This window comes from Hippopotamus amphibius, chromosome 4 (assembly GCF_030028045.1).
Source record: "Hippopotamus amphibius kiboko isolate mHipAmp2 chromosome 4, mHipAmp2.hap2, whole genome shotgun sequence".
In the NCBI taxonomy this organism is placed as follows: domain Eukaryota; kingdom Metazoa; phylum Chordata; class Mammalia; order Artiodactyla; family Hippopotamidae; genus Hippopotamus; species Hippopotamus amphibius.
In genome coordinates, this window is record NC_080189.1 from 188,155,053 (window position 1) to 188,164,714 (window position 9,662).

Consider the following 9,662-nt stretch of genomic DNA (forward strand, 5'->3'; position numbering starts at 1 on the left):
ATCATCCTGCCTGATTCATGTGGAAATTTGAGAGCTGCATCCCTCAGGTGGGCTGCTTCTCCACCCAAGAGATGCAGACATGGATACAGATGAGGGCAATCCCTGATCAGCAGTGTCCACCCCAGTGGATGGCCAGTGGGGTGATACAGTGCATCAGGGAGAACAAGACCCCTTGGGGCAGCTGTCCATGGGAGATTCTCATAACAATGTGAAGGTCGTGTGTGCCTTTCGAAGGGCAGAAGTCATGAGCTGAGCTCAGGGAGTGACTGGACTGTGCTGCTCTTTCTCAGATCATAAGTACCCTCAGAATATACCTTTTGTCAGTATTAAAATAAATATATGGGAACTTAAAAGAAATGTCCCTATTCAGGGGTGATATCTCATTTCCAAACACATGATGTTACCTCCTCATTTGGTGTTTACATAAAAGATATAAAATTATAGCTGGGAGGAAACCTGAAATGTCCCTGGGGTCAGCTGAGAGCCTGAAAAGAAAATCACTGATTCCAACAGGAAGCCTCTTCCTTAACCCACTGTGTATTTGCTCCCGGGTCTGGAATTTGTGCTGTTTGGTCCTGAGTGCCCCATATGGGTCCTGGAAATCCCCTGAAGCCCAGCACCTTCTGTGTCCCTGCAGGCAGGTTTTGTTGGGGCCCACATTGACTCCCCCTCAGTGTGAATCTTGCACAGTAATACTTGGCCTTGTACTTGGTGGTCACATTGTTTAGATACAGGGAGACATGGTCCTTGCACTTGTCTCTGGAGATGGAGATGCTACTCATGATAGATGGGCTGTAGTAAGATCTGCCACCAGCATTTATGCATCCCCTCCATTCCAGCCTCTTCCCTGGAGGCTGGTAGATTCAGCCCCAATCATATACACCAGCGATGGAGAAGCATTCACACTCAACGTTTCTCAGCTAGCCGCCTCCCTTCTCATGTGGTCCTCACTTCACAGACATTCCTGGAAGATTCTTGATTATAAGAGAGAGTGTGGCCACCACAATTCTGCAAGACATGAGATGACGTTAATTTTAAATTTGTGCTCCTGGCAGGAGGTGATATACCTTTTGGTGAAGATCTAGTAGTTTCTGCACACTTTCTGACACAGATGTCCACCTCAGTGACCTGCGGAGCAAATTACATGAGAACAAACATAAGTATCACAGAGTTTGTGAATTATTGACCTAAACCAAATGGATTGCTAGTTATTTCTTTATATGAATGGGTTTATTGGAAATCAACAAAGACGTGCAGTTTGGGTCTGCAGCCATGGTGAGCCACATGCAAATTCCCAGCAATAACGTAGAGGCAAACACGCTTATAAAAGGGAAAAGGAAGCTTTGAGGGTGACAGCAATCCCAGAGTCCATGGGTGTCATTGGCTGAGCTGTGACAGTCTCTCATGGGCTGAGTTCTTGCCGGGAAAAAAGAGGCAGCATCCTTCTTCTCTTGGTGTAAATTATCATTGTCGGGTAGGAGAGCTCCCCCTTCCGGCCTCCTAACGGGATGTAATTGAGGTTTTTGTTCCTTTTAGTTTCACATTTCCCCCTTTTGATCCAGATTACTCTCTGAAAGCATCACTGATCAATAGTCAGGTTTTCCAGCTTCGGGGGCTTTTTGTTTCTCAATGCCACTAAGGGCCTTTCCTGGTTGTACTATCCCAGGTCAAAAAAATTGCACACATTAGAAACCTTTTGGTGAAGTTCCAGTCTTTTCTGACACAATGTATGTTGGTTATATTGGTATGGTGAGAAAAATTACAACTAACAGGCTTCTAGACATACAGCCAATGAAAGTTTTGATATATGCTTTGTATGTTCTACATCTATCAGTTATCTATGGGTAAACTATCATTGCACAGGACATGCTGAGATACTTATTATCTATACAAGTACAGGTGGGAAGATGAAACCATTAAACCAATCAAGTCAGCTTTGTCCCAGCCTGGAGACTCAGGTCGAGCACAGAGAGACCTGGCCCCAGGTTCCACAATCCATGCAGACCATGCAGCATCCCTCCCCAGTCCCGGGTCTCTGCCAAGCTCCCGCCTTCAAACCCTGCCAAATGTCCTCTGGGGCGCACCACAACTCCAGTGATACACTGACATTAATTTCCAAACATACCACATTGTTCCTGCTATTCAGGTGAAAGGCATTGTGTGAAACAGGAGTGGGTTGGACTCTTCAGAATATCAGGAATTGCAGATTCTTGTGACAAACAAGAATCTTTGAGGGAAGATTGGATGTTGAATACAAGAGCTATTCAGGCTCTTAAATGTTTATAAATGGTGAAATATATATATATATATATAATGCATATAATAATACAAGCTTTTAAACTTGAATTATTAGTTATTAGACATTTAATATCTTGTATAGTAACTCATATTTAAAACACGCGGTCATGAAGAAGTATTTCTGTGTAGCTGGTCCTAAAATAGTTGGAGGAACAGGGACACCCCTGACTCTGTGAAAAATGATTCAAGTTCAGGGACAAGAAAGTTCCCTGGAATCAATGTGGATGAGGCTTCCCGGGTCGGCAACCATCCGGTGGAGAATTCAGAGACAACCCCTCCATGTCCTCCTCTGCACCTGCTCCAGAATAGGGGCCCTGGCTTTCCTGGTGGTCCTCTGCATTTTCTGCTGAGAGTGAGCCCTCCTTGGTGGTCCCGCACACCCCCGCAGGCCTCCTTGTCCAGCTGCTGGGGCTCTGTGTCTGGAATCCCACTGATTTCCCCTCACTCTGTGTAGCTCACGAACACATGGTGGGTCCTCAGATATAACAGAGCCGGGCGTCACAGGGAACTGGTTCTCTGCTGTGTCTCTGCAGACAGACACTAATGTTTGCAGGGATACCATATACACTGTGTTATGGCCAGTCCCCAAACACCCCAGTCACTTCAGTCTTTCCCCTGGGGGGTGAGGGATGCAGTCCCAGCAGTCAGCACTGTCTGTGCTGCAGTGTCCAGAGACCGAGCAGGGAGGGAGAGGGTCTCCCATAGTCTTGGCCCGCCACCTGCACCAGCACCTGGGACAGGACACCTGGGGAAGGAGAAACAATGGACACCCACTTCACAGCCGTCACCCCGTAATTCCACCTACCTCAGAGCCAGGAGATTCTCACAGATGAGAGGTGCCAGCAAGAGGAGGAATGGCCAGAAGGATTTCATGTTGTTTGGGACTAAATTTTTGACTTTCAGAGAACTATGGCATTGAAGACAAGATCCCTGACTGTGAAGGGGACAAGGAGCGCTTAACCACACTTTAATCAGGCTTCTTGAAGTGCTTTCCTCAACTAGGTCTTGACTTCTAGGGTTTGGGTCCATCTTTGCCTAGTTTTATCAAGAAATCCGCTAAGTCAGGTTGGAGAGAATTCCTATACTTGTAATGGAATCACCCTCAATATCTGATCCCATTCAGCAAACCTGCTGTCTCCCAGGTGATGTCTGACTCCCATGGCCTCCCCTCCCTTTAGCAAGGATTCTCTGGAGCCAGAACCCCCTGCACTTGAAGTCTCCTCATCGTCAAGTTCCTTCCAGTCCAGCTCACCATTTTCTTGGCCATAAACCTCCATCTTACCACCTGTGCTTGGAATTGAGCCTAGTTTCCAAGGCTGCTTCAAATACCAAAAGTGAGACTGCATTCCTTCTACAAACATAATGTTTGTATTTGTAACATCAATATCAAGCTTACCACCGTGACTATGTAATTCATGCCCCAAAGAACTTTATCTGTCATAGACATTTTCCACGTCAGTCAGAACACAGCACTTTGGGCTTAGAGACACTAGCCTGTACTTCAGACCTACACATGGGGCCAGTTTAAGGGAGGACATTGTCAACTCATAGCACAAAAATGCAAAAACTATGTCAGTAAATGGATCACAAGAGGCTGACTTATTGGGAGTTGAAGCAAGAAGAAAGAGGCTTGACTGACCTCAGAAGGGAAGGTGTGTGTGCTGGGTGGTTCAAGTACTGGCCACATTGTAAACGTCCATGTGAGACTGTAAATACAACAGCCGCGTCCTTTAGGGCTGCAGATAGATTTCACTGAGTGTGTGAATTTACAAACATGGACTCCCTGAGTGATGAGGGTCACAGCATGTCTTACCATCGCGTGGAGCTTCTCAGGACGTTCACCAGGTTGGAGGATTTCAGACTCACCTTGAGAATTATGGTGTTGCCAGAGCTCCTTCCAGAAGTAGAAAAAGTATGCTAAATTTCTGAGTAAAACTGATATTTTCTGAAAGCAACATAAACCACAGCAATGAAAGATTAGAATATAGCAGAAGGTGTGTAGTAGAGCTGGTGGTCAGGAAAAGCAGCCCAGGGATTCTAACCAGAAATCCCCTCCCAGCCCCCCTGCACCTGCTCCTGGGCTCAGCCCTGTGCTCGGTGGGTCCTGAGCCCCCCTGGTGGGGATGGGCCCTGTGAAGGGAGGTTTGTGTCTGGGCTCACACGGACTTCCCCTCCCTGTGCCTCTTGCACAGTAACACACGGCCGTGTCCTCGGGGGTCACGGAGCTCAGCTGCAGGGAGATCTGGTTCTGGACGTGTCTCTGGAGATGGAGGTGCGGCTCTTGAGGGATGGGCTGTAGCCAGTGCTTCCACTGTAACTTATGCCTCCCATACATTGGAATCCTTTCCCTGGGGTCTGACGGATCCAGCTCCCGTAGTAACTGGTGATGGAGACCCCAGAGACAGCACAGGTGAGGGAGAGGGTCTGCGAGGGCTTCACCAGTCCTGGGCCCGACTCCTGCAGTGTCACGTCAGACAGCACACCTGGGCACAGGGAGAATCCGTCGTTGTTAGTCACCTGTCGTCACAACCATCCCCACACCCCCATGCCCTGCACCTGAGACCCTCACCTTGGGGAGCTGTCACCAGGCAGAGGAGAAGACCCCACAGCCTCATCTTCTTCAGGATCACAGCTCTGCCTTCCCAGAGACCTCACACCTGTCTGATGAGAGAGCTGTGAGCTGGCACAGCCCAAGCCTGGATTTTACAGTAGAGAATGGAGGCAAATTTGCATGTGGCGGAGCCCTGCTCTTATAAGTGGGGATGGAGGGAGGTCACGCTCCCTGTGGTCTTTCTGTGCCTGGGTGAGGTCTCTTTCCTGCCAGTCACTCAATATGTGAATCTGGGTTAGGGCAGCAACTGGTTTATGAGATACACTGAAATCAGGTTAAAACAGGACAAGACTTCCTAAGCAAAAGAATAAATGCTGGACGATTTCAAATCTCATGCGTTTTTCTAGTAGATATTAAAGCGGTTAGCATTTGTTCAGATGGTTTCTAAAAACCAGCACATTTATATATCTGCAAGTGTCAAAACTTCATATGTATATTTTCATACTTAATTTGTGTATATTGGTTTAAAATTCTCACAGTATAAAGAATGGTCCTTTGCAGTATATATGTTTTTGATTTAACTACCTACGACCTTACTGTAATCTGAATAACTACATCCCGAGCAGAGGAAGGTGCAGGCAGGGAGGACCCTTGATTACTGATGTTGGAAGTTTTATTATTCTGTCTACGATGCGCTGTGCAAAGTCCTCTCTTATGCCAGCTCATAGCATGTTGCAGAGGGCCCAATCTAATCACACCAGAAATAACCACACTTTTATATAAAGAAAACTTTGAAACTAAAGAAGTGACATTGCCCCTGTGTCACCCAGCCTCTTTCAGTGTTGACATGATGATGACAGAAGGTTAACCAACCTGCTGCCTTTGTCTCCTGTTATATTCGAAGCTGGAGCTCAGGGAGGGAAAATGAAGAGGGTTCGTAGCATATGTTTGCTCAGAATAATGTCACCTTTGACCCTGACAGGAGTCCCTGACTCTCCAGCCTCCCTCTGCCCTGCTCCTGGGGCCCAGCCCTGAGGTGCGCGGGTCCAGGGCTCCCCACATAGTATATAAAGTTCTTAATACACTATGAACACCATCTTTTGTCAGACATGTGATTTGGAAAAACATTCTCCTAGTGCACATTTGCCTGTTCATTTCCTGAATGGTGTCTTCGGTGGGACACACGTTTTTAATGTTAACAGAGTCTAGTTTATCAGTAATTTCTGGAGTGGATCATTTTCTGATGTTTTATCTAAAACTTCCCAAAAATGGACAAGCTCTATTGTCCACGGGATGGAAAACCCTGACATGCACACAGAGGCACTAACACTGGCAGAGCCGAGCTGGTAAGAATCCCGTTGCAAGATAGACGGGGAAGCACGGATACACCTGACTCCAGGAAACAACGTCCCAAGTTCATAGACAGGGACGCTCCCTGGAATCATGATGCATGGAGCCTGTGGGGGAGGCAAGGGTCCCGTGGGGAGACCTCAGCTTCTGAGAGGAAGCCCCCCGGGACATCCCCTGCACCTACCCTGAAACTGGTCCTCTGGTTGCCTGGTGACCTGGGCGCCCCCTGGTGGCCGGAGCGGCCCCTGCAGGGAGGGGGTGTCTGGATGCACCCTGACCTCTGCCTGTCCTCCTGGGGCAGGAACGCAGGGCTGAGTCCTGGTTCCTCACGGGGCGGAGCTGCGAGGAGCCCTGAGTCTGTGATGTGTCCCTGGAGGTGCAGAGGCCTTTTGGAGAAACAGGATGCACCCTGTGCTTCCCAGAACCGAAGCCCCCAGCCCCTCCAGCCCTGTCCCTGGGGCTGAGGGATCCAGTGCCAGCAGTCAGCACTGTCTGTGATGGAGGATCAGAGGCTGAGCAGGGGAGGGAGAGGGTCTTCCATAGTCCTGGGCCCGCCACCTGCACCAGCACCTGGGACAGGACACCTGGGGAAGGAGAAACCATGAGACACCCACTTCACAGCCGTCACCCGGTAATTCCACCTTCCTCCGAGCCAGGAGATGCTCACAGCTGGGAGACGGAACCCAGAGGAGGAACGGTCGGAAGGTTTTCATGTGCTTTTTGATTCAGCCTTTGTCTTCATGTTCTGGACGACTTTTATATTGGAAACACGAATATCAGTCTCACAGCCCATGGCCATATAGCTCATGCCTGAATGAAGCTGACCTGTCACATATATCTTCTAAGTCCAGTCATGGCCGTTTCTGCATAGGGACACTACACTGTTCTTCAGCACTGTGCCTGGGGTCACGTTCAACAATTGTCCCAAATCACAGAAATGTGTAAAGCGTGGCACTAAGTTGGAGCAGAAATGTGCTCATTTTCATGACAGGAGTTGAAACAAAGAAAGAGCGTATCACCTTCACTGACCTCAGATGGGGATGTGTGTGTGTGTGTGTGTGTGTGTGTGTGTGTCTTGGGTGATTCAAGGAACCGGTCACACTGTACATGTCCCTGAATGACCAGGAAATGACGTATGTATTGTGGGTGGTAATAAAAGCTGCACGTGTGGAATCTGTAATGAGGGTCACTGCACCTGCAGTGCTGGGTGACTGTGGCATTAGAGCCTACAGCACTGCATGCCGCAGACGCCAACTGCTCTGTGCAGGTGACGGAAAGATGGAGGGTCTGTCTCTTCCTTCCACATCCACCAAAGCAAAAACATTAATAATCTTTAAAAATCTCCTGCACCTTCTCAAGACCTTCAACAGTTTCAACATTTACACTCACTGTGAAAATAATTGTGAGCCCCAGTGTTGTTTTCAGAGTATTTGAGAAAAAGAAAAAGAAAGCAAAAATAAAGACTTCGCTCCTTAGGATAATGTGTCGGTAATTCTGTGTGTGTCTGTGCGTGTGTGCCAGTGTCTCTGTGTGTGTGCAAACGTGTAAAAAATCAACTGAATGTCAATAAAAAATTTAAATGAAAATACACACACACACAATTTTCTGAGCATGACATAAACCACAACAATGAGACATTAGGACAGAGAAGAGGGTCTCTGGTGGAGCTCCTGGGCAGGGAGAGGAAGCCCAGGCTTTGACAAGTATCTCTCCAGCCTCCCCCCTGCACCTGCTCCTGGGCTCAGCTTTGTACTCAGTGGGTCCTGAGCGGCCCCTGCTGGGGATGAGCTCTGGTGCAGGGAGGTTTGTGTCTGGGCTCACAGGGACTTCGCATCACTGTGCATCTTGCACAGAAATAGACGGCCGTGTCCTCGGGGGTCACGCTGCTCAGTGACATGGAGACTTGGCTCTTGGAGGTGTCCCTGGTGATGCTGAGCCGGGACTTCAGGGCTGAGTTATAATATGCGCTTCCACCGCTAGCCATAGCACCAAGACACTCCAGCCCCTTTCCTGGAGCCTGGCGGACCCAGCATACAGCATTGCTGGTAATTGAGAATCCGGAGACCGTGCAGGTGAGGGAGAGGGTCTGCGAGGGCTTCACCAGGCTGGGCCCCGACTCCTGCAGCTGCACCTGGGACAGGACACCTGTGGACACAGAGAAGCACCGGTGACTCCTGGGCTCAGAGGCAGCTTCCCCGTGTGTTCCTGTCTGAATCCCCGAGACACTCACCTCTGGGAGCTGACAGCAGAAAGAGGAAGAACCACAGAGGATTCATCTTCTTGCAGATGAGATTCACGCCTCCCAGAAAATCTCCTCAAGCTGGAGGAGAAGCCTGCATTTATGGGAACTGGTGCTTTGTTTTTACCTGGTGGCCTAAGGGGAGATTTGCATATGGGAGGGACCTTTGTATAAAAAGCAGAAAGTAGTGAAGGGAGGTCCCTGTGTCTGGGGCTCCCCCTGTGAGCGGTGTTCTGACTGTGCCCTCAGAGAACTCAGTCCCCACCTGGTCCCCCTCCCCGTGCCTGGAGGTCTCTTTGTCCAGGAATCAATTTATGCTGAAGGGCTGGTCAGGAAATCAGCTGTGGTCCAACTTCAATTATTAATTTTGGGAATAGTCTTTAATCCCATGGAGGTTTTTATCTTCACTTATCAAATACCCACCACACACTCAGGGTCCCATAGATAGGTACAAACTCTTATGTTTTGCTTCCTATGGTAGCTAATGTTTGTTTCCTTGATACGCAAATATTGGAGACCCAACCTATATGTAATCGTTAGTTGGAAAAATTGAATGTTTAATTCACAACTTCTTTAGTGTCTCACTTAATGTAGGTGAGCATTTCTCCATCTGAAACAGCTTAAATATTATCCCCAGCTGCTCTAGAGGTCGAATTTTACATAACAATTAAACATACACTTAGTTTTGTGAACAAAGTGGTCATTTCTGCTGAGATGACATCTTCCCAGCACTGCTGACTTGGCCAGTAGACTGTCCTGTGTTTTTCCTGTGCACAACTGAGTGTATGAGCACCGGGGACCTCAAGACAGCCCTCTTGTGAGTGGACATGGAGGAACCCCAAGGCAACCAAGGAATTAGAACAGACACTCCTGGAAGCTCCGCAGCCCTCCCATATGCTGGGCTTGTGGCCTGGTCACCGTGCACAGACTCACTCCTCCTTGCAGTGATTATTTCTTACTCTCTGTGTTGCTGACAGTGACATGGGAGCTCAGCTCACATAGTCCCCACCACCCTGGGTGAGAGAACAGGCATGATGCTTGGAAGTGATCCTTCAGAGTGAATGGCTTGCAGAGGGTGAGGGCGTCATGTGTCAGAGGAAATCACCCACCTCAGGAAGCAGGTTCCCCTGAAAAATCTACCTGAGAGCAGCTTTCCCGAGTCCTGGGTCCCTGAGTCCTGAGACGGAGCCTGAGATCATGTGAGTATGTATAGCTGGAGAGCAG

At 48.7% G+C, this 9,662-nt stretch overlaps 1 pseudogene and 1 gene segment (V, D, J or C); both read right to left on the reverse strand.

The window, feature by feature from the left end:
* Positions 1 to 2,942: 2,942 nt before the first annotated feature.
* Positions 2,943 to 4,913, reverse strand: LOC130852027 (immunoglobulin heavy variable 4-59-like; annotated as a pseudogene).
* Positions 4,914 to 7,952: 3,039 nt separating this feature from the next.
* Positions 7,953 to 8,502, reverse strand: LOC130852029 (immunoglobulin heavy variable 4-38-2-like). The segment is given in 2 exon segments: positions 7,953 to 8,344; positions 8,430 to 8,502. Coding segments are annotated over 2 exon segments (438 nt in total).
* Positions 8,503 to 9,662: the final 1,160 nt, after the last annotated feature.